We start from the raw sequence: 27,145 nt of genomic DNA, 5'->3' as shown, positions 1-27,145 counted from the left end.
AACCAAGGAGAATATTCTCACTAGAAAAACGAGCATGTGTCCAAAACATATATTATAGACATGAAAGAGAACAATGAAATAATTTACATATGCGTGCAAAGTGCAGACAATTGTCTTCTGCACATTTCCTCTCTATTTGCAAAGTAAACAAGTATCTTTATATATGTAAATTAAGCACAGAGTAGACAGCCTTAAAATGGACTATTTGTTAAAAAACAAGGAAAATATACTGTCACAAGAGCTTTCTGCTTGTTGTTAAAGGACCACTGCTCCTCTATTTCATTTGGATAGGTATTCAAAATGGACTATCGAATACAAAAACCTAAAGGGAACGTCTTACAAACTTGTTAGTTTTTGCATGATGCTTCCAATTGTTCCAATTCCTCACACGCCATCCACATCCATGTTTGATTTCCTACATTCTTCACAAGCTTTGTAGTTGTCAACAGACTCGCTTAACATTGGGCATCGATGAACATAGGGATGACATGTCTTGGGTATATCAGGCAAACCTTGCAATGATTCACAGTGAAAGAGTCGCAATGTCTCCAACTTAACTAGTTTTGATAGATCAGGTAACCTTTCTATGGAGCTGCAACTCTTAATTAACAATTCCTTCAGTGATTTCAATTCTCCCAAATCTTGAATCTCGAGTAGCTGCGAGCAATTCCACTGTCAGCTCTTTGAGCTTCCCTAAGCTTGATAGACCTGATAGCCTCACCAGCAATTCACATTCTGCCACTGTTAAATTCTGGAGACTCTCTAGCTGTTCAAACTCAATCTCTCTCAACCAACATCTAAAGAGTGTTAACTCAGACAAATATCTCAAATATCTCAAGTTGGAAAAGAATGGCTGTTCTAGTGGTGACTTGACATCTCCTAATTCCAAACGACAAAGACTAAAAGGAAGCCTTGTGAGAAATCGAGGATCGTCACAAGATATGCGAAGTGACCAAAGCTGAGGAGGCCATGTGATATCTGTACTTAGATTCCACTCCTCCCCTTTTGCTGACTCCCCCATCCACTTCGATGAAGTTTGTCCCAGGGTGCCAAGCACAGACTCCGCTACGAAATATAAATGTTTTAGGGTGGCAGGAAGTTCCGGCAACCTTTCAAGCTTACGGTTATCTCCCAAACGAAGTTCTCGAAGATAAGATAGTTGATTAATGGTGGTTGGCACTCTGCTCACCTTGCTACCTGATAAGTCTAGCTCCTCCAAAAAGGATACTAGCCCAATTTCGCTTGGGATTTCCCCCTCAAGATTGCTACAACCGCCGGATTTCAACACTTTAAGATTCTCCAGCATTCCTATGGCCTTCGGTAACTCTCTTATCTCACTCTCAGCTAGAACTAAGCACTCAAGCCTCTTAAGATATCCAATAGAAGCAGGCAGTTCTGTAATTTTTGTACCCTGCAAATGTAACTCAAGCAATGATTGTAGTCCTCCAATGGAGTTTGGCAGCTCCCTTATTTGTGTGAATCCCAAGTTCATTTTCTCTAGCCTTTTGAGATCTCCAATAGAATCAGGTAACTCCGTAATCCTGGTGTCGAACAAATTCAATACAAGCAATGATCTCAATTTTCCAATGGAGTCTGGAAGCTTTCTAAGCCGATAGCAACCCCTTAAAGACAAGCTCGTCAAGCCCGCCATCTCTCCAATAGATGGATGAAGCTCTCGCATACACTGCCCCTCTAGCTTCAGACTTGATAGGTACTTTAGATCGCATATTGCAGAAGGCACTGCGAACAAATCAAAATGGAGGCTCTCTGACAGTTGGAATTGGCCTGCAATTATTTCCAAGTGCTTCAAGCGCTCTAGCTTACGGATAGAGCTACCAATTTGTAGCGACTTTGGACAATGTTCATTAACAACTAGTATCTTCAAATTCAAGCACGTTGAGAAGTCAGGAGTTGTCGAGAGATGGCATCTTGTGAGATGTATAACTTTCAAGTCACGATTCGCCTGCAAAACAAATTAGAAGTAGAAAAGTAAGGCAAGGCAAAATGGCTACAAACGTATATATGTGATACAAGAACATACCAAGCATGGGCCCCATCCATTCCAGTCCTCTGGAATGTTGCTGTCTGAAAATTTGAGAACGACTAAGTTCCATAAACATAGATTGACCGCCTGCAAGTCTGAAGGGCAACGATGCCAAGAAAGCCATTTTAAACTCAACAGAAGATTCTTAAAGTCTCCCGCCAAATTACCCCCCTCTAATTCCAAGAACCTTAAGCTAGGCAGCCTCGAAAAATCTTCACTTGTAAAGTTGTGCTCTTTGGAAAGTCCAGTTAGTTTGAGTGCTATAATGTTATCTGTTCCCTAACAACATGAAAAGTACTAAGTGAACTTTCTATAGTGACAAAAGAGAACACATTCCGTGAGCACATATTGCATTGACTTGTTCTATAAGTAAAAGTGGTGGATGGAATTAATTACAGTGCCAAAAGTATATGAGAATTTGTCTATTTTATACGGCAAACCATTCAGTTTGCTTCTATTTTCAGATCGTAAATGTGAGCTATAGATATCATCGGCAAGATATAAATCACGATATTACCTTCATTTCACTCAATCAAACGAATTTAGTTCTCTGGAAGACGCAACACAAACAAAAGAACACATTCAGAAATATACTTTAAACTTTCGAGCTGATGTTTCCTTGATCGAGAAGACAGTAGCTGTGAATTAAATTTACCTTTCTAGTCTCCACCACATGTAACGCAATCTTGGGACACCATAATCTACTACGCTTCTCGGGGACTTTGGGGTCTTCTTGTCGAATAATTTCTCTTCCAAGATCTCTGAGCAGGTGATGCATCAAGAGTCTATCATCAACAATCTTTATCAAAGACATCCGGGTAAGGACAATGATATCACTTCTTGGGAAAAAATCCAACGCTTTCCAATAATATTGTGGATGGGTTCTTTCTTCACCAATAAAGTAACATGCAATATCAAGAAAGATTTCTCTTTGCGCATCCTCTAGCATTTCAAAACTAATCTTTAATTTGTCAAGGACATCTTGATTGGGAGCTAAGTCCAATTTCTTCAATGTATCTTTCCAAAGTCCTTTACTCCTACAATAAAGAGAGGAACCGATAACCTCGAGAGCTAAAGGAAGTCCACCAGCTTTGCGAATAATTTCACGAGAAATATCATAGTAGCCATGTAGAGGGGAATCCTTTCTGAAAGCATGCTTACTAAAAAGCTGAAAAGCACTGTCGTGGTGCATTTCTCTCATTTGATAGATTTTAAATTCTTGGATATGCGTTTGGACATAATTTACTCGGTTCTGCTCTTCGATCGGCAAAAAGTTGGTGTCCCTCGTTGTAATAATAATTCTGCTCCCTAGACCAAACCAATCACGCTTTTCTGCAAATTTTGAGAGTTGGTCCCACTTATCTAGGTCATCAAGAACAATGAGAACTTTTTTGTCACGAAATCTCCTTTTAATTTGGTTAATCCCTGCATCGGAGTCAGAAATTTCCACTGGTTTAAAGTTGAGAATTTCTGACAACAATTGTTTTTGCAATTGAACAACTTTGCCGCCCTTTGAAGCTTCTCGAACATCCGAAAGAAAGCTACACCCATGAAACCGACTAGAAATTTGATTAAAGACAACCTTGGCAAGAGTCGTCTTACCGATGCCTCCCATACCGTGAATTACTAGATAATGTACATCAGGAGAACCTTCATCTAACAGGCACAAGATGTCTTTAACACTATCTTGAATTCCGACTAAATGATCAGGCAGATTTTTGTCTCTTTTATTCAGCTTGATCAAAACTTCGGTGACGAGTAATCTAATGATTTCACCTTGGCTGTCATAATTGATACAAAGAGTCTAGTCAGAAAGATCGAAGGTGGAGTATTAACCTATCAAGTTCGGGAATATTGTAAATTAAACACGAACCAGCCACTGAAGGATGGGGACTAGGGGGAGCGACCGCCCCCATCCCACAAAATTTTGTATGGATACTCTGCAAATATACTGGAAAAGAATCAATTATAAGTAAATCCCCCCATCCCCCATCCTCCTCCCCAAAAAAATATATTAATTCCTATTATAAAAACTTTATCTAATATAAAATTTCAAGATCTATCTCTGTTTTCTAGGAAATAAATAATCAAAATCCATGCCTTTTTACTTAGAATGAATTGAAATTATATATTGTATTCAATGGTCAAAAATGTAAATCGTTAAGATAAGAGCGAACTTAAACTTTATAAAAGATACTCCTCCTTCATTCCTAAATTGTAATAATCGAAACCTTTGGATTTTCTTCCTTTAAATATAAGCAAATGATTTCTTTAATCCTTATTTATTGGTCGCATATCGTGTGTGATTTGTTTTCTAGTTCTGCATGGATTAAAATACTAACAGCTAGAACAATTGTTTTCGAATCAAACCTATATAAAATTAATTTAGAAGTTACAGAAAAAATGTTTGTATTCTATCTAGAAGATGCATATCGAATATTGAATTTAAATTCCTTTGTCATGTCTTAGTAGAGAGTTCATCTACCATTATATATTAACTTATATGTATTAACAATTCTTTTTAATTATTTGTTTCTCTGTCTTAATTTTCCAGAAAAAAATAATGATTTTTAAGTTGACATTATTTATTCGCCGTGTATGGGAATCTACATTGCTTAGGTAAATTTTTCCATTCATACAAAAAAATTACTTAAATTACAATGAAGCCAACATTAATTGAATATTTCAGTAAAAGAGTTCTTGCTGAAAAATAACTTTAATAAATTTCATATAATTAAAATCAAGAGTCATCACGACAAAAAAGTATTTCTCTTGTCCAGATTGTTCACTTAATGTGTAAGTTTATTCACTTCTCTTGTGTGAAAGATTTTTTTTTCTTTCTATATTTCATAAATGACTTTGGCGTCCCCTGGACCTAAATCCTGGCTCCATCATGGACACAAAGTAATAGAGCCTCTTTTTACCAGAATAAAATAACGTCTTTCATTGAAAAGCCAACGTCTCGTGACTTGCAATGGGTTCTGTTTGGTAGGCCAAAATGGAATAGACGGTGAATGGAATGGAATAAAACGATAATTTCAATAATTTTTGTTTGATGAATTGTGGGAATGGAATGGAAATTCTTATATTCTGGTTGTAGGCAAATATGTTTTGAATGAGAGTATTCTACTAAATTTAATTTACATTGTACTTATTTGTATTTATTACAGTATCGTTGAATTTAGATTATATTAATATACATTTATAATAATAACTCAATAGTATACTAATTGATATTTCTTAAATATGATTTAGAATTATTAGATGTATAAGAGTGATCATATTATTCTTCTTTTATTAACTATGATGAAAAATTGGTAACCATCAGTTTTAATTGATCCTTAAAACTTAATTTAGAATCATAATTTATTAATTTTAATAATATTATTCATTAACTGTAATTATATAAAAAATTAGCAATCATTTATTATTAGAGTTGAGGCACATGCTCCGCGGTTGCCTTGTTGTCGGGGATTGCAAACGAAATGAGATATATCAATTTTTCATGAAAAAATTGAGTAATTATTTACTTGAGTGAATGTGTGGTGAGTACTTATTAAATATGTGTGAATTGAAGAATAAGTTGATGAAACAGAGACCAACAGAGACCACTGGGCAATATTAAATTTTGATGCAAGGACGAGAGTATTTGCTATTATTCATGTTTATATGAATTATATATCTTATATTACAAAAATTAAAATTAAATAAAATTAAATAATAATAATAATAAAGGCTCAAAGCTTACCCTCTGTCTTTGAGATGCCATCCTTTGATATGAGCGACCTCCTTCAACGCCTCCTTCCATTGATCCACTAGATCGCAGCCAAATTTGTGCTCGTGCTTCTGCAAATCATCGTAGTACAACCCCGTTTTAAGCTTGACATCGTCAGGATCCACATCAAAGAAAATCGGCAGAATCATCGCTTTGCCGTCGCTGTTTCTCGAGCATTCCACCATGTATGCAAGCTCACGAAGGCACCACGCACTAGACGCATAGTTTCTAGAGAAGATGGGTATACAGATTGTGGAGCTCTTGATCACGCGCTCAAGTTCGTCTCCGATTGCATCGCCTTTTCTGATCTCTTCCTCGTCCCTGAAAACACGAATCCCAGCTCCGTCCATGGAGTGATAGAGGCAGTCAGCAAAACTTAGGCGAGTGTCAGGCCCTCTGAAATTTAAGAACACCTCAAATTCAGCCCCCAGCAGCGATTCGATAACACCATTGTCGGTGTTCGACAACGTTGTTCCATCCGATGAGTCCCTCCCGTCCATCTTCGGGAGCTGATCGAGTTTACTGATGAGGAAACAGATGTGAATCTGGAGGATCTATGGACGAGCCAGAGAGTCGTTGCAAGTCTCCTTCGTTGCTTTATTGAGATACACCAACTACCAGTCAACCATCGTGGAAAATAGGCCAGTGGTCCACGTGAATTTATGATTCCGTAATTATTATTTTTAATTATAAGATAAAGAAAGCATTTCATTCATGTACTACATTCTATTAAATTACGTAGCTTATGTTATATATATAGGTTAGATTTCATATAAAAATTTGAGGAAAAATGGTAAATACCTTTTTTTCAGGATAAAATTTCTACGACAAAAATTTCTCACAGCGGTTCTGGCCTATCTTAATGTCTTTGTGTTTTGCATAAATGTTGGTATACGCCTACATCTGGCTTGTAAGAAATTATGTAGAGCTCATCCTATAAGCATCAAACAAACCGACGGGATGTGAAATGAATTTGTTCTCCTCATTCATTGCGTACCCACATTTAATAGAAACGTCTTAAAAGAAGGAGAAATTTGATTTTTTTTTTCGGCAAACCAAATTGATCGACTTTAGTCCGCAAAAGAAGAGAGAAAAGAAAAGGCAACAATGCTCCCGTGCTGCGTGTTATACTTAGAAGACGCCACTAGTACGGAAATCTAAAACAATAGAAAATGTGCAAAATGTAGCTAGACTGTCACGCCCCGGACCCTAACGGGCTCGTGACACCCCTTCGACGGTCGTATTGAACGCGATGTCTCAGGACGCGTCGCCAACCCAAACGACACACGCAAAGACATACGCAGGCGGAAGCGGAAATCAAACAACCCAGACAATAAACAATGATGAAAGGGTAGTACTTGCACAAATCAATAAACCCATATCATTAGCAATAGGCCAAAAATATTCATACATTAGGCTCCTAGGGTTAGCATCCACCTTCATCATCAAAAAGGGACAAGTGGTGGGGTAAACTACGGAATACACAAAAAGGGGCTCTACCAAAAGGCTTCTACGCCCAACACTCCAACACTCCTACGGTGCCCAATCTAAATCAGACCCTGAAGACTCGGATTCCGTGTCATAGTTGATCTTAATCGGCTCATCCTCGTGCTCGAACTCCATAGGCTCCTCCTCGGGCTCGGGCTCGAGCTCTGGTTCTTCAAATTCCTCCTCGAGCTCGAGGTCCGCAGGCGCTACGGGTTCTAGTACGGGCTCGGGTTCTGGACCAGGGTTCTCCAGGGGATCTTCGGCGTCCAAAACCTCACTGTCGGGAGCATACACGTCCCCCAGCTCCCAATCTACAGCATATTCCTTGCCGTGCTGCTGGCCCTCAAAACCTCGGATTGGGCCAATTAACTCCAATCCATCCCAATAGAACCAGGTCAAGTAAGTGTGGCGCTTCAAGTCCGCTAGGCCCACATTTACCCAAACTGAAGTAAGGTGCCTAATGTAAGTCTGATTGGGACCTACCGGATATTCGGTCTACTCATGCACTGTATGCATAGGGACCCCAAAACGCCAAGGCAGCGGCATGATCAAGGTCGGGGTTGGAGATCTGAAATAGTTTGCACTACAGCAATGAGAATAAATATCAATAAGCAGACAACCTATACCCCACCTAGGCCAATGCGTACCCAGACGAGTCTAACATGCGATCTAACAGCCAACACATTCGAATCCACACAAACATACTTACCTCGCCTTAAATCAAGTGCCAACTCCGCATATTAGTTAAATCACCATAATGCAATAATAATTCAAGAACATTACATAAATACTCAAACACCATAATCACGTACATTCACCCAATTTAACCAAACACATTTCGCATGCGTGGCCAAGCAACTATCCACGACCCGCGTCAACACGCCTCAGGTCCATTCTCACAGCCCGCGTCAACACGCCTCAGGCTCAACCCTCCGATCAATCCGGGCTCAATCCCGCGTAACCACGCCTCAAGACAATTCTCTCGACCCGCGTAACCACGCCTCAGGTCATTTCTTGCCTTTCTAGCCACACCCACGTAACCACGCCTCAGGTTGGCAGCCCTTCGATCTATCCGGGCCCAGTCCCGCGTAACCACGCCTCAAGACATTTCTCTCGACCCGCGTAACCACACCTCAGGGTGGCAGCCCTCCGATCGATTTGGGTTTGGCCAAGCAAACACACACGCCACTTAATTCAATCAATTTTCACGCCATAGTCAAGCTTCAAGATCATTGAGTCATCTCAACCCACTACTCACACAAACTAACCATACTTAGCACCCAAATTCACTCCCAAGCGCCACAATGAACCGGCTACGCACACAATCACCAACACATCACATTTCCATGCACTTTCCAACCATAGGCTCCACAACATTAGTCCATAATCCCAGCAATTCAATCAACCAAGAACAGCCACTAGTTGGCCTCCAAATCACCACAAATCATTCTACAAATCAGCCATATCCATTAACCACTAAACCAACCCTAATAACCCCTAAACAAGTCTATTAATACCCAATGTACTAGATAAGGTTTAGGGAGTCACTTACCTAAGTCCAAAGCCAAGGGGGAATCAAGCAAAAGCCAGCAAAAGGCTGGTCTGAGTTGCGTCGAGCTCGGCATGGCACGGGCACAGCGGCCGGCAAAGCCCTCGGCACTGCGCTCGACTATGGCCGGGGCGCTCGGCACAGCACTCGGCACGGCCCTCGGCCACTGCCGGGCGAGCGAGCAAGCGGCTGGGTGAGCGACTGGGCCACGGGCGAGTGGCTGGGCGCGATGGGCGACACGGCCGGCGAGCAGCTAGTGCGCAGCCCGGCGAGCTAGCGGGCGAGCGGACGATGGCTGGGTAGCGCTAGTCGAGCAGCTGGGCAGCTCCGAGCACGGCCGGGACGGCGACCAGGCGAGCTCGGCCGGCGAGCTGGGGTGATGGTCGGACGGCGAGCTCGACCATGTGAGCTGGAGAGCGGCCGGCGAGCTGGGCTAGCGGCCGGCAAGCTGGGCTGGCGAGCTAGTGAGTTGCCGGCGACGGCGACGGGCAGCCGGGGCGGCAACGGGCTCGACCAGGTGAGCTGGGCGAGCTGAGCAACGACAGGACGAGCGAGCTAATCGCATGGAAGGAAGGGGAAGGACAGCCGGGTCGGGAGAGACGGCTCGACGGACGGTGCGGCGGCTGGGCGAGCGGTGCTGCAAGGTGGACGGCGGGTGGTGGCTGGGCTGGTCCCGGCGAGCGGCGGTCGGTCGGTGAGCAGCAAGAAGAAAATAGCAAAAGCAGCGGCCAAGAGGAAGGACAAGAAGAGTAAGAGAAGAAGAAGAAAGAAGAAGGAAAAGTAAAAAAAAAAAGATGAGAAAGAGAGAGTTTGCATGGGGAGATGGGGGAGGGGACGTGCGCGTAGGGAGGGGGCACGGCAGAGGAGAAAGAGAGAGAGAGAGAGAGAGAGAGAGAGACAAAAGTCAACGCAATGAGTGTGATCCGACGGCCCACGTTCGAACTCGAAATCGATCCGACGGGCCACGAAATATCCTAATTATAAATTAGGATTTGGCCAAAAGACACTAAATAAAACACACTACGAGGGAGGTCTACTAGTCCAAATCCGGACCCGATCAAAATTTCACTTTTCACCAATCCCGGGCAATATCGACGCTGGCCACAATAATATCGACACAGTCATATTAAATTCGTCACGAAATTTCGAGAAATTCTACACCAAAGTTCGGGCTCTAAATAACGGCCAAATTCGATCGAATGCGATTCTAGCGAAATCTCAAATTTAAAATAACCCGAGAGTGATCAGTTCTGGGCGAGATTTAACTATAAGTGCACTGACTAAATACACGTTTTATAAATCTCAAAAATGGATTGAAATTCGGAATGTCACAACTCTTCCCCCCTTACAAAAAGTTCATCCTCGAAATTTACAACCCAACCTAATTATTCGAACAAATGGGGGTATTGATGTCGCATCAACTTTTCGCTTTCCCATGTCGTACATTCGGTTCCATGATGCTCCCAAATTACTTTGACCATCGGAATTGTCTTGTTCCGCAACACTCGTTCCATTCTGTCCTCAATCCTTACTGGCCTTTCCACATACGACACTCTATCATCCACGTCTATTTCTTCATAATTCAGCACGTGAGTCGGATCCGGTTCGTATTTCCTTAACATAGACACGTGGAACATATTGTGAACTTGGGACAAATTCGGCGGTAGTGGGAGACGATAGGCTAAAGTATCAATTCTCTTTAAGACCTCGAATGGACCCACGTACCTCGGGCTCAACTTCCCTTTCTTGCCAAACCGCGACAATCCTCTTATCGACGATACTTTGAGGAAAACATGGTCCTCCACTTGAAATTCCAAAGGCCTACGTCTCCGGTCTGCATAATTCTTTTGGCGGCTCTGAGCGGTCTTAAGCCTGTTCCGGATCACCTTGACTGTTCCACTGACTGCTGAACTAACTCTGGACCTGTGATGCTCCTCTCACCAACTTCATCCCAACAAACCGGCGTTCTGCAAGCTCTGCCATACAGCGCTTCAAATGGTGCCATTCTGATACTCTGCTGATAGCTATTGTTGTAGGCAAACTCAACCAGATGCAATTGTTCCTCCCAACTACCCTTAAAATCCAATACACATGCCCGCATCATATCTTCCAAAGTCTGAATCGTCCTTTCAGACTGGCCATCTGTTTGGGGATGATAAACCGTGCTAAACTGTAAATTCGTTCCTAATGCCGTATGAAGACTTTTCCAAAAAGCGGCAGTAAACTTAGGATCACGGTCTGAAGTAATCGTCACTAGCACTCCATGAAGACGGACTATTTGTCGCACGTATATCTAGGCATACCTCTCCAAGGTGAAGTCCTTTCGCACCGGCAAAAAATGTGCTGACTTTGTCAATCGGTCGACTACCACCCAAATCGAATCATGACCCCTCTGACTCCTTGGTAATCCCATTACAAAGTCCATCGTGACGTGTTCCCACTTCCACTCAGGGATTTCCAATGGCTGCAACATTCCACCCGGTTTGTAATGTTGCGCCTTCACTTGTTGGCATGTTAAACACTTAGCCACGTGCTTGGCTACATCTACTTTCATATCGTTCCACCAATAATGTTGTCGCAAGTTCTGATACATCTTCGTACTACCCGGATGAATACTGTAATTGCTACGGTGAGCTTCTAACAAAATCTCCTCCTTTAGTTTTGCATCACCGAGCACACACAACCGTCCACGGAACTTCAGAATCCCCTCCTCGGATACCTAAAAGTTCGATTTCCTTTTTGTGACATCCATTTTCAGAATTCTCTGAATTTCCGAGTCCATCGATTGTAAAGCCTTAATCTTAGTCTGGATTTCCGGTTCAATCCTCAATGCTGCAAGTAGACTTGAGACATGACTCACTTCAAACTTAAACTCCAAATCCCGAACTCCCTCCAACAGAGTCCATTCCTTGACCATCATATGCGCGATGCTCGATTTTCGGCTCAGTGCATCCGCTACTTTATTAGCTTTTCCAGTATGATACAGAATATCGCAGACATAGTCCTTAAGGAGTTCCATCCAATGACGCTATCTCATGTTCAAGTCCTTTTGGGAAAATAAGTACCTTAAACTTTGATGATCCGTATAAATCTGAAATTTCTCCCCACACAAGTAGTGTCTCCAAATCTTAAGAGCGAAGATAATCGCGGCCAATTCCAAGTCGTGAGTCGGATAATTCAGCTCATGCGGTCTCAATTGTCGCGATGCGTATGCCACTACTCTTCCGTGTTGCATTAGCATGAATCCCAATCCCCTTAGCGACACGTCACTATAGATCTCATATCCTCCCGGACCTGACGGGATTGTCAATAGTGGGGCGGTCGTCAACCTCTGCTTTAACTCCTGGAAACTCCTTTCGCACTTATTCGTCCATTCAAACCTCGTTTCTTTCTTTAGTAACCGTGTCAACAGTGTCGCTAATGCCGAAAACCTTTCCACGAAGCGTCTGTAATAACCCGCTAGGCCCAAGAAGCTTCGAATCTCTGTTACTGTTGTCGGTCTCGGCCAATTCGTGACGGCTTCAATCTTTGTTGGATCCACTGCAATTCCTTCCCCAGATACCACATGTCCTAAGAACGCCACTCGATGAAGCCAGAATTCGCACTTACTGAACTTAGCGTAGAGTGCATGTTCCCTTAAAGTCCGTAGAACCTTTTCCAAATGTAACTCGTGCTCGGTGGAACTCTTCGAATATACCAAGATATCGTCTATGAACACAATTACAAACTAATCTAGAAATTCTTTGAATACTCTATTCATTAAATCCATAAAGGCAGCAAGGGCATTAGTCAATCCGAACGGCATTACTATAAACTCATAGTGTCCATACCTCGTCCTAAATGCCGTTTTTGGTATATCCTCTTTCTTAATCTTCAGTTGGTGGTAACCCGTCCTCAAGTCGATCTTAGAAAATATCGATGCTCCTTGCAGCTGATCAAACAGGTCGTCTATTCTTGGAAGTGGGTACTTATTCTTAATGGTCACCTGATTTAACTGTCTGTAGTCAATGCACAACCTTAAAAACCCATCCTTCTTTCTCACGAATAACACTGGCACTCCCCATGGAGACGCACTCGGGCGAATAAAGCCTTTATCCAGTAACTCGTGCATCTGAACTTTCAATTCCTTCAATTCTGACAACGACATCCTATAGGGCGCTTTCGAGATCGGTTTCGTATCGGGGGCCAACTCAACCACAAACTCTACTTCTCTATCAAGTGGCAATCCCAGCAATTCTTGAGGAAAGACATCGGGGAAATTGCGCACCACGACTATGTCTTGTAGCCTCGGCTCTCCAGCCGTCGAATCAACTACATTTACCAAAAATCTTTAGCACCCTTCATCTAACAGCTTGGTCACCTCAAGTGACGAGATCCAAGGGATCGAGGTTCCTCCTCGGTTCCCCACAAACTCGAATCTAGGGTGTCCAATCGGATTAAATTGGATCACCCTATTACTACAGTCCATTACAGCTTTCTGTTTAACTAACCCGTCCATACCAATAATTACATCAAAGTCATACATAGCCAAAACCGCCAAATCTATCATTTCTTCCCTATCACCAATTACTATCTTACAATTAGGGCATCCAAACGCAATCGGCACTTTATCATTCAACGGAGTAGTCACACACAGCATAACTTCAAGCGGTTTCGGCTCAATTCTAGACAATTTAACGAACTGCTCAGATATAAACGAATGCGACGCCCCCGGATCAAATAAAGCATATGCAGCATGATCACAGAGAGAGACCGTACCTGTGACTACGTCAGGCACGTCCTCAGCTTCCCTCCTCGACATTGCATATACTCGTCCTTGGGGGCCGGCGGCCTATTCTAGTTGGCCGGCTGGACAGCTCTGAGCTGATTCCCATTCCGGGGCGGCGGTGGCAATAGTGCAGGTGAGCTAGCCTGCCTGTTATTGGGACAGTCCCTCATATGACGGCCCATTCCGCCACATTTAAAACACGCCCCGCCCCTATTTAGGCAAGGTCCATTCCTATGTTTCCCTTCACATAATCGACACGGGTCGTTCTGAAAGCGATTTGGCTTCCCGATATTTCTCTGAACAGGAGGGACAAAACGATTATTTCCCGTCATAGGTCTCTTCCCAAAACGACGGTTGTCCCAAGCCGAGGCCTGCCGCGATCTAGAGGCGGCAGCCCAATCCATCAAATCACGCTCAATTACCTGAGCTCGGTCATAAATCTCATGATAGCCCCTCAAGTTCAGTGAGATCATCTGACTGCGGAGGTCCGGCTTTAGTCCATCTCGAAACCTCCTAGCTTTGTCTACTGGGTCCTCTACCATTATTGGGGCAAACTTGGACAGCCTGGCAAACTCAGCCTCATATTGGTCTACCGACATTTGACCCTGGCAAAGTCTCATGAATTCTGTCTGTGACATTCTAAAATTCAACCCACTTGGGATTTATGAAATGGAATGTTTTATGAACATACTTGAAGTTAGATCTCGCCCAGAACTGATCATTCCTGGGATACTAACCGTTAGGGAAAGGCTAATTAGGGATTTAAATTCACGCGACTAAAGAAACTCGATCGTGAATCGACTTTCGACCATGAAAATTGGCGAGGTGACATTTTGAGCCAATGAAGGCTGATCCAAGGATAGTTAGGGATCAATTCGCCAATGTCATGTTAGTGGATCGCGGGTGATTCCGCTTGACCACGAAATGAATTGACGAATGATCCCGAATCTATACCAAACGATCGCGTCCGTGGGAACTAACGATCGATCCTCGCGATTAAGTGACAACCGAGGTCGTCACGACCCGAGTGAACTTGAACGTGGCTTGATTCAGTATCGGCCACGAGTCAACAGTGCGAATTTCTCCAAAAGCCACCCGTTAGTCTAAGATACGCTCAAGTTACGTTATTTATAACTTAGTCATTAATTAGAGACCAAGTTAGGCATTGAAAATTTAGAAAGTCACGACAGATCATTTGGACGACGTTGCCATTAGCCTGATCAACCTTAGAATTGTCCGAATCCTTCATAAAAATCGAATTTCGGCGAGAAATGGAAAATGACCGTTTTACCCTTGAGATTTTGTTAAGGCCAAGTATAATGGGGAAAGGAATTTTGGTCATTTCACCCTAGCCTTAGAAATAGAAATTTTTGGACAATTTTGCCCTTGGAAATTTTGTGAAATTCCAATTTTGACACTGGATATTTTTGGTAAGAGTTAATCTTGGCCGTCGATCTTAGGATAAGGATTAATCGTGGCCGTTGATTTGGAAAATAGAGATGAGGGTAGGATGGTCATTTGGCAAGTGGGTAGACACCAATTATTGATGTAAATAGCCCTATTTCTCTCTCTTTCTCTCTCTCACCCTCTCATTTTTCTCTCACGCCATTCTCTCTCCCTCACCCCCTCTCGGCCGAGCCTCCCCCTCCCACCGTGACCGTGGCCGACCGGCCAAGTTAGCCCTCGCCGCCGTTCCGTTGAGCCACCGTTCGCCCCTCCGTCTCGCCACACCACCGCCACCACCATCCCTCTCTCTCTCTCCTGTATTTCCCATCACCGAAACACCATCACCAGCCTTCACTTCTGTTTAGTTCAGCCGAGGAAGACCAGCAGCTCGTCGCCGTCCGCCGTCGTCCACCCGTGGCCGCCGTGAGTCGCCGGTGGTCCTCGCCGCTTGACGCCGTCGCTGCTGCTGTTTCCCCGTTGTTCAGCCACCTTTGAGTGCTCGAACTCGCGTAGGACCTCGAGTAAGTGATATCCTAACACTCACCTAGGATAACGGGTATTTTCGGGTTAGTTCGGGACCGTTTTAGCGAGTTTTAGGGGTTAATCGTGGATTAACGGTTGGACTGATTTGGCTGAGTGTTTTGGGTGGAATTGTGATGATTTTTGAGGTGGATTGGAGGTTAGAAATGATTGGTTAGGTAATCGAAATGGTTACGGGTGATTATTGTGACTTATGGCGCGAAAAACGGGCCTAAATGTGCCGTTATAGTGATTTTTGGTGGTGGCCGAATTACTATTCATGCTGTGACCGAATTAGTACATTTTGGTGATTCAAGTATAGTGCGTGTTGGTTTGGGGGTTGTCGGTAGGAGTACGACACCCGAGAATGGTGAAATTTGGCCTAAAATGCGAGAATTCGGGTTAACTTGGCGGACTGATTTGGAGATTGATATTGGCTGATTTGAGGATGAAATGGTGATGTTTCGGGGCTGAATTGAGGCTGAGTTGAGTGCTGGACGTTGTGGATTGAATTGACGAGCTTAGGGCTCGACTTAAGGACAAATGGTGTCGGTTTGGTGTGTGGTAGTGTGGCTGGATTGTGGTGTTTAATATGGCTTGAAATGAGCTTGGAAATGCTGAAATTATGTTATGATTGTGGCTGTGATTGTGGGCCCGTTAGTGGCCTTGTATGTTTGTTGAATCGTGAGTTGATTGATTTAAACGTGGGTTGTTATGTGCACGCATGGGCTGAGTTGAATCGATTGTCAATTGGCCGTATTTGGGTGTTTATTAAGCATGAAAAATATGTGTGGTTTGGTGCGTGCACGGGCCAAGTTTGATCGGCTAGTATATTGGCATGTTGATGTGTGAATCGAGCGAACGAATAAGTGAGAAATGGTGTGTGAGGTTGTATGTGTGGTTACGAAAATTCCTGAGGCGGTACCACTACGCGGGGAATTGATCCGTCCTGAGGCGGTACTACTACGCGGGACGATGCCCGGTATTACCGGAGGACGGCCAACCTGAGGCAGTACCATTACGCGGGTTGTGTCGTAGGTGGTGGATGTTGAGCCTGAGGCGATACCATTACGCGGGCCACGAAGTGTTGTGAATATGAGTTGGTCGCAGTGAACCTGAGGCGATACTATTACCCGGGTCACTGGCGAGTTGAGTGGAAAACATGAGATGGTCGCAGTGAACCTGAGGCGGTATCACTACGCGGGTCACTGGCGAGTTGAGTGAAAAGAATGTGATGAGGCAGGAACGAGTGCGTGAAATGTAATTAGAATGCGCATGTGGTTGGAAATTGTGCTATTGTGGCTAACGTGTAGGTTGCACGCGAGACAGGCCCAGGTAAGTGTAAATTGTGTGCCTGTTATGGGATGGTTGAGTGTGTTTATGTTTTAACTTGTCTGGAGGCACGTGTTAGCCTAGATGGGGTTTAGGGTGTTACTTGCTAAGACATGTTCTCATAGTTGTTTCAACCAAACAATTTCAAAACCCCGGCCCGAACCATGAATCTTCCACCGCCGCTGCCTCAACGTTTTGGATTACCGATGCACACCGACCATAATGTGGTAGAGTACCCGACTGAGATCGAGGCTGATTCGGAGTCCTCAGAAGAGTAGGTGGCTCAGAGAGATTCAGACTCGGGTTTTGGGGAGTCAGACTCGAAGTGGAGGCCATCCAGGGGGCGTAGGGACTAGTCTTAGGGATAGAATGAAGGTTTGCAGTGTCCCATTTTTGGAGTTAGGGTACCCAGGCTACTAATCTTTTTGATATCGGTGGTGTATAGTTTAGAAGTTTGGTGTGCATGTATATTATGTGGATTGTATATGGTGGATATTGTATAAGTTTGACTAAGTAATGGATGTTTATTCTCCCTTGTACCCCTGGTCAAATATTGTCTGGGTGTTTGTGGCTTTCACTGGTCCTTTATATCTTTGATGAGTTGATTTGGGTTGGCGATATCTTGGGACGTCGCGATATTCGACCAAAGTGGTGTGTCGCGTGCTCAATGGGGTTCGGGGCGTGACATCCCTGTTGAATTGGTATCAGAGCAAGGACAGCTCGATCTAAGTTGGTCGAAACCTGGAGTGATAAGGAGCAAAGACCCTGGGGTAGTAATCTAGGGAGACCTTAGCGAGTCATAGGGTGGAATGAGCTACGCGTGCCTCTAGACTGTTTGTTGTGATTACTGAATGAATTGAGTGTTATAACGATTGGAATGCAGGTGCGTCTGGACCTGAGGTAAGTGCACAAACCTTATTGATTGTGGCTCTGTACTGTAGTGATTACTTACCTGCTGAGTGAATTATTGTGTTAATTCGCTGCCTAGGACTAGACTGGTATAGTTGGCCTAGGTTTCTAATTCTTGAGTGGAATTATAGTAGGTAGGTGAGAGATAGAAATCATGAGGATGAGTTCGCGAGGTAGAGGAACCGGGGGTTCATCCAGTTCACGAGCCCGACCTGCAAGAGATCCGAGAATGGATGCGGTCATGAGGACCCTGGAAAAGATTGGTAATATGATAGGACGGCAGACTCAGGAACGAGCTGCTACTATTGCCCAAGCTACCGAGGCCATTGTGGCCGCTGCTGCCAATAATAATAAAGGGAATCAAGGGCAGGGGCAAGTGAATGTGAATAGGCAGATGCATCAATTAGTTGAGCAGTTTTTGAAATTAAAGCCCCCTAAGTTTGATGGTAAGGGCGACCTTGAGGTTGCATCATTGTGGGTAAAGGAGTTAAAAAAGGCTTTTGAGGTATTGGGGTGTACAGATGAGGAGAAAGTGACGTTAGTAGTGTATCAATTGCAAGGAAATGCAAGTGATTGGTGGAATGCCACCAGAGGAAGGGTGTTCCCGGCTGGTACTACCCAGATTTGGGCAATGTTTGTGGAAACCTTTAATAGTAAATATTTTTCTGAGAGTGCTTGGGAATAGAAATTAGCTGAGTTTATGAGGCTTCGTCAGGGGCAGAGGACAGTAGATCAATATGAGGCTGAATTCGCTAGATTATCTAAGTTTGCCCCAAGGATGGTGGAGGACCCATTGGACAAGGCCCGAAGGTTCCGAGATGGGTTGAAACCGGACCTTCGTAGCCAAATGATATCATTGAACTTAAGAGATTATAATGAGATTTATGAGCGGCCCCAGACGATTGAGCGTGATTTGACGGATAGGGCTGCCACTTCTAGGTTGAGGTTTGGCCCGGCTAGGGACAACCGCCACTTCAGAAAGAAACTGATGGCGGGAAATTAGTGCTTTGTCCCACCCGTTAAGAAGAATATCGAGAAGCCGAAATCACTTGAAGTTGTGTTATGCGTTAATGCTCCGTTGAATGATAAGGTGTTAGTTTCGTTAGGATGCCTGGATTGTAAGATTGTGATTGGTGATAGGGAGGAAAGGATAGACTTAGCGGTTCTAGCCATGTATGACTTTGATGTGATAGTGGGTATGGATTGGTTGATTAAGTAGAAGGCTGTAATGGATTGTAGTAGCAAGGTGATCCAATTTAATCCTGTTGGACATCCGGAATTCAAATTTGTGGGAAATCGAGGGGGAAACCTCGATCCCATGGATTTCGTCGCTAGAAATGACTAAGTTGTTGAGCGAAGGGTGTCAAGGATTTCTAGCGGCTGTGATTGATTCGACGGCTGAGGAGCCGAGGCTGGAGGACATAGCCGTGGTATGCGATTATCCCGATATCTTTTCTCAGGAATTGCCGGGATTGCCATCAGGAAGAGAAATAGAATTTGTAATCGAGTTGGCCCCTGGGACTGAGCCAATCTCGAAGGCACCTTATAGAATGCCATTGTCGGAGTTAAAGGAGTTAAAGGTGCAAATGCAAGAATTATTGGACAGAGGATTCATCCGTCCAAGTGCGTCTCCATGGGGAGCGCCAGTTTTATTTGTGAGAAAGAAAGATGGACCGTTGAGGTTATGTATCGATTATAGGCAGCTAAATCAGGTGACGATCAAAAACAAATATCCCCTGCCAAGGATAGATGATTTGTTTGATCAATTACAAGGGGCTTCAGTGTTTTCTAAAATTGATTTGAGAACGGGATATCATCAATTAAGGATTAGGAAAGAGGATATACCGAAGATGGCATTTAGGACGAGATACGAACGCTATGAATTTACGGTGATGCCGTTCGAATTGACGAACGCCCTTGCTGCCTTTATGGACTTAATGAATTGGTTGTTTAAGGAGTTCTTAGATCAATTTGTGATCGTTTTCATAGACGACATATTGGTGTACTCGAAGAGCCCAGAGGAACATGAGTTTCATTTAAGTAAAGCATTGCAGACTTTAAGAAAGAACGCACTGTATGCTAAGTTTAGTAAGTGCGAGTTCTGGCTCAATCGAGTAGCATTTCTTGGACACGTGATCTCTGGGGAAGGAATCTCAGTAGATCCAACAAAGATTGAGGCGGTAATGAAGTGGCTGAGACCAACGACGGTAACAGAGATTCGAAGCTTTCTAGGTTTGGCAGAATATTACCGACGCTTCGTAGAAGGGTTTTCGGCAATAGCGACACCGTTGACACATTTGTTGAAAAATGAAACAAGGTTTGAATGGACCGACAAATGTGAAAGGAGTTTTCAGGAATTAAAGCATAGATTGACAACGGAACCAGTATTGACTATTCCATCAGGACCCGGAGGATACGAAATTTATAGTGATGCGTCATTAAAAGGACTGGAGTGTGTACTCATGTAAAATGGACGAGTAGTGGCCTACGCATCAAGACAGTTAAGACCGCATGAGTTGAACTACCCGACGCATGATTTGGAATTAGCCGCTATAGTATTCACCCTTAAGATTTGGCGACATTATCTATGCGAAGAGAAATTTCAGATATATACAGATCACCAGAGCTTTAAATATCTGTTTTCTCAAAAATAGTTAAATATGAGACAGCGTCGGTGAATGGAATTGCTGAAGGATTATGATTGTAATATTTTATATCACCCCGGGAAGGCCAACCGGGTAGCCGATGCATTGAGTCGGAAGTCAAGCATCGCACACTTGATGGTCAAGGAATGGGCTTTGTTGGAAAAAGTGCGAGACTCGGAGTTTAGATTCGAAGTAAGTAAAGTCTTGAGCTTGCTAGCCACGCTAAGGATTGAACCAGAGATTCAGACTAAGATTAGGACTTTACAGTTTACGGATCAAGAAATCCAAAGGATTATAGAGATGGATGATACCAAGAGAAAGCCGGACTTCTAGATATCCGAAGACGGGATATTGAAGTTCCGTGGACGATTATGTGTGCCTGACGATGCGGAACTTAAGGAAGAAATTTTGTCGGAAGTGCATCGTAGTAGTTATAGCATCCATCCCGGTAGTACGAAACTGTATTAGAATCTGAGACAGTACTATTAGTGGAATGGCATGAAGGTAGATATAGCTAAGCGTGTGGCTAAGTGCCTGACGTGCCAGCAAGTGAAGGCGCAACATTGTAAGCCCGGAGGATTATTGCGACCTTTGGAAATCCCAGAGTGGAAATGGGAACATATAACTATGGACTTTGTGATGATATTACCAAGGAGCCAAAGAGGCCATGACTCCATTTGGGTGATTGTCGATAGATTAACAAAGTCAGCACACTTCTTGGCTGTGCGAAAGGACTTCGCATTGGATCGGTATGCTGAGTTGTACGTACAAAAATAGTTCGTTTGCATGGGGTGCCAGTGACGATTACCTCAGATCGCGATCCTAGGTTTACTGTCAATTTTTGGAAAAGTCTGCAGACGGCATTAGGATCAAAGCTGCAGTTTAGTACAGCTTACCATCCACAAACGGATAGCCAGTCTGAGAGGACGATTCAGACTCTAGAGGGTATGCTTCGGGCATGTGTGTTGGATTTTCAGGGCAAGTGGGAAGAGCAATTGCCCTTAGCAGAATTCGCGTATAATAATAGTTTTTAGCAGAGTATCGGAATGGCGCCATTTGAAGTGCTGTATGGCAGAGCATGTAGAACGCCCGTGTGTTGGGATGAAGTTGGAGAAAGGAGTATAACCGGGCCAGAATTAGTTCAACGGTCAGTTGAGGCTGTTAAGGTAATTCGTGAAAGGCTGAAAACAGCTCAAAGCCGTCAAAAGAGTTATGCAGACAGAAGGCGAAGACCTTTGGAATTTCAAGTAGGGGATCACGTATTCCTAAAGGTATCGCCCATGACAGGATTGTCCCGATTTGGTAAGAAAATGAAGTTGAGTCCGAGATACGTGGAACCTTTTGAGGTTTTAGAAAGGATTGGAGACTTAGCTTATCGCCTTGCACTCCTGCCAAATTTGTCGCAAGTGCATAACGTATTCCACGTATCGATGTTGAGGAAATATGAACCGGACCTAACTCATGAGTTGAACTATGAAGAGATAGAAGTTGACAACAGGGTGTCGTATGTCGAGAGATCAATAAGGATCGAAGATCGGAAGGAACGAGTTCTGAGGAACAAGACGATCCCGATGGTCAAAGTTGTTTGGGAACATCACGGGACAGAAGACGCGACGTGGGAAAGTGAAGAGCAAATGCAACGTCAACACCCCCACTTGTTTGAGTAGCTAGTTTGAGTTGTAAATTTCGAGGACGAAATTTTTATAAGAGGGGAAAAGTTGTGACATTCTGAAATCCGACCCACTTGGGATTTATGAAATGGATGGTTTTATGAACGTACTTGTATTTAGATCTCGCCCGGAACTGATCATTCCTGGGATACTAACCGTTAGGGAAAGGCTAATTAGGGATTTAAATTCGCGCAACTAAAGAAACTCGATCGTGAATCGACTTTCGTCCATGAAAATTGGCGAGGTGACATTTTGAGCCAATGAAGGCCGATCCAAGGATAGTTAGGGATCAGTTCGCCGCTGTCATGTTAGTGGATCGCGGGTGATTCCGCTTGACCACGAAATGAATTGACGAATGATCCCGAACCTATACCAAACGATCGCGCCCGTCGGAACTAGCGATCGATCCTCGCGATTAAGTGATAACCGAGGTCGTCACGACCCGAGTGAACTTGAACGTGGCTTGATTCAATATCGGCCACGAGTCAACAGTGCGAATTTCTCCAAAAGCCACCCGTTAGTCTGAGATACGCTCAAGTTATGTTATTTAGAACTTAGTCGTTAATTAGAGACCAAGTTGGGCATTGAAAATTTAGAAAGTCACGACAGATCATTTGGACGACGTTGCCATTAGCCTGATCAACCTTAGAATTGTCCGAATCCTTCATAAAAATTGAATTTCGGCGAGAAATGGAAAATGACCGTTTTACCCTTGAGATTTTGTTAAGGCCAAGTATAATGAGGAAGGGCATTTTGGTCATTTCACCCTAGCCTAAGAAATAGAAATTTTTGGACAATTTTGCCCTTGGAAATTTTGTGAAATTCTAATTTTTCCCCTGGATATTTTTGGTAAGAGTTAATCTTGGCCGTCGATCTTAGGATAAGGATTAATCGTGGCCGTTGATTTGGAAAATAGAGAGGAGGGTAGGATGGTCATTTGGCAAGTGGGTAGACACCAATTATTGTTGTAAATAGCCCTATTTCTCTCTCTTTCTCTCTCTCACCCTCTCATTTTTCTCTCATGCCATTCTCTCCCCCTCACCCCCTCTCGGCCGAGCCTCCCCCTCCCACCGTGGCCGTGGCCGACCGGCCAAGTTAGCCCTCGCCGCCATTCCGTCGAGCCACCGTTCGCCCCTCCATCTCACCACACCACCGCCACCACCGTCCCTCTCTCTCTCCTATTTTTCCCATCACCGAAACACCATCACTAGCCTTCATTTCTGTTCAGTCCAGCCGAGGAAGACCAGCAGCTCGTCGCCGTCCGCCATCGTCCGCCCGTGGCCGCCGTGAGCCGCCGGTGGTCCTCGCCGCTTGACGTTGTCGCTGCTACTGTTTCCCCGCTGTTCAGCCACCTTTGAGTGCTCGAACTGGCGTAGGACCTCGAGTAAGTGATATCCTAACCCTCGCCTAGGATAACGGGTATTTTCGGGTTAGTTCGGGACCGTTTTAGCGAGTTTTAGGGGTTAATCGTGGATTAACGGTTGGACTGATTTGGCTGAGTGTTTTGGGTGGAATTGTGATGATTTTTGAGGTGGATTGGAGGTTAGAAATGATTGGTTAGGTAATCGAAACGGTTACGGGTGATTATTGTGACCTATGGCGCGAAAAACGGGCCTAAATGTGCCGTTATAGTGATTTTTGGTGGTGGCCGAATTACTGTTCATGCTGTGACCGAATTAGTACATTTTGGTGATTCAAGTATAGTGCATGTTGGTTTGGGGGTTGTCGGTAGGAGTACGACACCCGTGAATGGTGAAATTTGGCCTAAAATGCGAGAATTCGGGTTAACTTGGCGGACTGATTTGGAGATTGATATTGGCTGATTTGAGGATGAAATGGTGATGTTTCGGGGCTGAATTGAGGCTGAGTTGAGTGCTGGACGTTGTGGATTGAATTGACGAGCTTAGGGCTCGACTTAAGGACAAATGGTGTCGGTTTGGTGTGTGGTAGTGTGGCTAGATTGTGGTGTTTAACATGGCTTGAAATGGGCTTGGAAATGCTGAAATTATGCTATGATTGTGGCTATGATTATGGGCCCGTTAGTGGCCTTGTATGTTTGTTGAATCGTGAGTTGATTGATTTAAATGTGGGTTATTATGTGCACGCATGGGCTGAGTTGAATCGATTGTCAATTGGCCGTATTTGGGTGCTTATTAAGCATGAAAAATATGTGTGGTTTGGTGCGTGCACGAGCCAAGTTTGATCGGCTAGTATATTGGCATGTTGATGTGTGAATCGAGCGAACGAATAAGTGAGAAATGGTGTGTGAGGTTGTATGTGTGATTACGAAAATCCCTGAGGCAGTACCACTACGGGGGGAATTGATCCGTCCTGAGGCGGTACTACTACGCGGGACGATGCCCGGTATTACCGGAGGACGACCAACCTGAGGCGGTACCATTACGCGGGTTGTGTCGTAGGTGGTGGATGTTGAGCCTGAGGCGGTACCATTACGCGGGCAAGATACATGGCCTAAGGCGGTACCATTACGCGCGCCACGAAGTGTTGTGAATATGAGTTGGTCGCAGTGAACCTGAGGCGGTATCACTACGCGGGTCACTGGCGAGTTGAGTAAAAAGAATGTGATGAGGCAGGAATGAGTGCGTGAAATATAATTAGAATGCGCATGTGGTTGGAAATTATGCTATTGTGGCTAACGTACAGGTTGCACACAAGACAGTCCCAGGTAAGTGTAAATTGTGTGCCTGTTATGGGATGGTTGAGTGTGTTTGTGTTTTAACTTGTCTGGAGGTACGTGTTAGCCTAGATGGGGTTTAGGGTATTACTTGCTGAGACGTGTTCTCATGGTTGTTTCAACCAAACAAATTCAGAACCCTGGCCCGAATCATGAATCTTCCACCGCCGCCACCTCAACGTTTTGGATTACCGATGCACACCGACCATAATGTGGTAGAGTACCCGACTGAGATCGAGGCTGATTCGGAGTCCTCAGAAGAGCAAGTGGCTCAGAGAGATTCAAACTTGGGTTCTGGGGAGTCGGACTCAGAGTGGAGGCCATCCATGGGGCGTAAGGGCTAGTCTTAGGGATAGAATGAAGGTTTGCAGTGTCCCATTTTTTGAGTTAGGGTACCCAGGCTACTAATCTTTTTGATATCGGTGGTGTATAGTTTAGAAGTTCGGTGTGCATGTATATTATGTGGATTGTATATGGTGGATATTATATAAGTTTGACTAAGTAATGGATGTTTATTCTCCCTTGTACCCCTGGTCAAATATTGTCTAGGTGTTTGTGGCTTTCGCTGGTGCTTTATATCTCTGATGAGTTGATTTGGGTCGGCGATATCTTGGGACGTCGTGATATTCGACCAAAGAGGTGTGTCGCGTGCTCGATGGGGTTCGGGGCGTGACACTGCCAACTTTTACTCTCGGGCACTTTTCGAGAAATACTTGCCATTAAAAGACTCAGTGAAAATTATCCAAGTCGGAGTAGTACCAGCAGGGAACACTTGGCCTCTTGTGGCTCTCCACCAGTCGCTTGCATTTTCCTGAAGCCGGTATACTGCTAGGGTTACTTTTTCCTCTTCAGTGCATCCCAGCACTTCGAAAGCTTTTTCTAACTCTTCCACCCATCGAGGTGCAGCCTCAGTATTACCTCTACCATCGAACCTCGGAGGCTTCAGCTTCAAAAACTGCTCAACCAGCTTAGACATCGGCCTATTTGCATTTACTTGGCCTTGAGCGGGATGCCCACCATTCTCGTCGTTACCATTGTTTCCATTGGCGGCGACTACAGCGGCCTTAGTAGCAACAGCGACAGTAGCATTCCGCTCTTTGGTCTGTCTACCCATTAAAATCCCGACTTCTTGTAGTACCCTCAAAATTCCATCCACCCAGGGATCCTCTGCAACTCTAGTTTGCGGGGCCACACGACCTCGACCTCAACCTCGACCTCGACCTCTTCCTCGACTGCTCATTCTCACTGGGTTCTCACACTCGTCTACCTGCTATAATTCCATTCAGGAATTAGAGACCTAGGCCAACTATACCAGTCTAAAGCCCTAGGCAGTGAATCACAACAACAATTCACTAAGCAGGTAGCTAATCACATACAACACTCAATCGCAGCCAACATGGTTCGTGCACTTACCTCAAGTCCTAACGCACCTGCACTTCACACACTAATGCATAAGATCACTCAGCAACCACAATCACACAGTCTGGGGTACGCATGGCACACGAGTCTCCCTAACTGGCTACCCCCAAGTCATCGCTCCTTATCACTCCAGGTTTCGACCAACTTGGATCGAGCAGACCTGCTCTTATACCAAATCAAATGGGATGTCACGCTCCGGACCCTAACGAGCTCGTGACACTCCTTCGACGGTCGTATTGAACGCGATATCCTAGGACGTGTCGCCGACCCAAACGACACACGCAAAGACATACGCAAGCGGAAGCGGAAATCAAACAACCCAGACAAATAAACAATGACGAAAGGATAGTACTTGCACAAATCAATAAACCCATATCATTAGCAAGAGGCCAAAAATATTCATACATTAGGCTCCTAGGGTTAGCATCTACCTTCATCATCAAAAAGGGACAGGTGGTAGGGTAGACTACGGAATACACAAAAAGGGGCTCTACCAAAAGGCTTCTACGCCCAGCACCCCAATACTCCTACAGTGCCCAATCTAAATCAGATCCTAAAGACTCAGACTCCATGTCAGAGTTGATCTCGATCGGCTCATCCTCGTGCTCGGACTCCATAGGCTCCTTCTCGGGCTCGGGCTCAAGTTCTGGTTCTTCAAATTCCTCCTCGAGCTCGAGGTCCGCGCTACGGGTTCTGGTACAGGCTCGGGTTCTGGACCAGGGTTCTCCAGGGGATCTTCGGCGTCCAAAACCTCGCCATCGGGAGCATACACGTCCCCGGGCTCCCAATCTACGGCATCTTCGTTGCCGTGCTGCTGGCCCTCAAAACCCCAGATTGGGCCAATTAACTCCAATCCATCCTGATAGAACCAGGCCAGGTAAGTGTG

At 44.6% G+C, this 27,145-nt stretch overlaps 1 protein-coding gene and 1 pseudogene across 1 annotated transcript; both read right to left on the bottom strand.

Moving 5' to 3' along the window:
- Positions 1–37: 37 nt before the first annotated feature.
- Positions 38–6,394, bottom strand: LOC130138062 (disease resistance protein RPV1-like; annotated as a pseudogene).
- A 19,131-nt stretch (positions 6,395–25,525) lies between these two features.
- LOC130137866 (uncharacterized) lies at positions 25,526–25,954 on the bottom strand. The gene has a single exon (XM_056310363.1). The coding sequence runs from the start codon at positions 25,952–25,954 to the stop codon at positions 25,526–25,528; it is 429 nt and encodes a 142-aa protein (XP_056166338.1).
- Positions 25,955–27,145: the final 1,191 nt, after the last annotated feature.

The sequence above is a fragment of the Syzygium oleosum genome, unplaced genomic scaffold, assembly GCF_021117445.2.
Source record: "Syzygium oleosum isolate NSW1041296 unplaced genomic scaffold, Sole_v2.1 Sole_v2.04, whole genome shotgun sequence".
In the NCBI taxonomy this organism is placed as follows: Eukaryota; Viridiplantae; Streptophyta; class Magnoliopsida; order Myrtales; family Myrtaceae; genus Syzygium; species Syzygium oleosum.
Note: the sequence above shows the minus strand (reverse complement) of the source record. Positions and strands in the feature narration are given on the sequence as shown.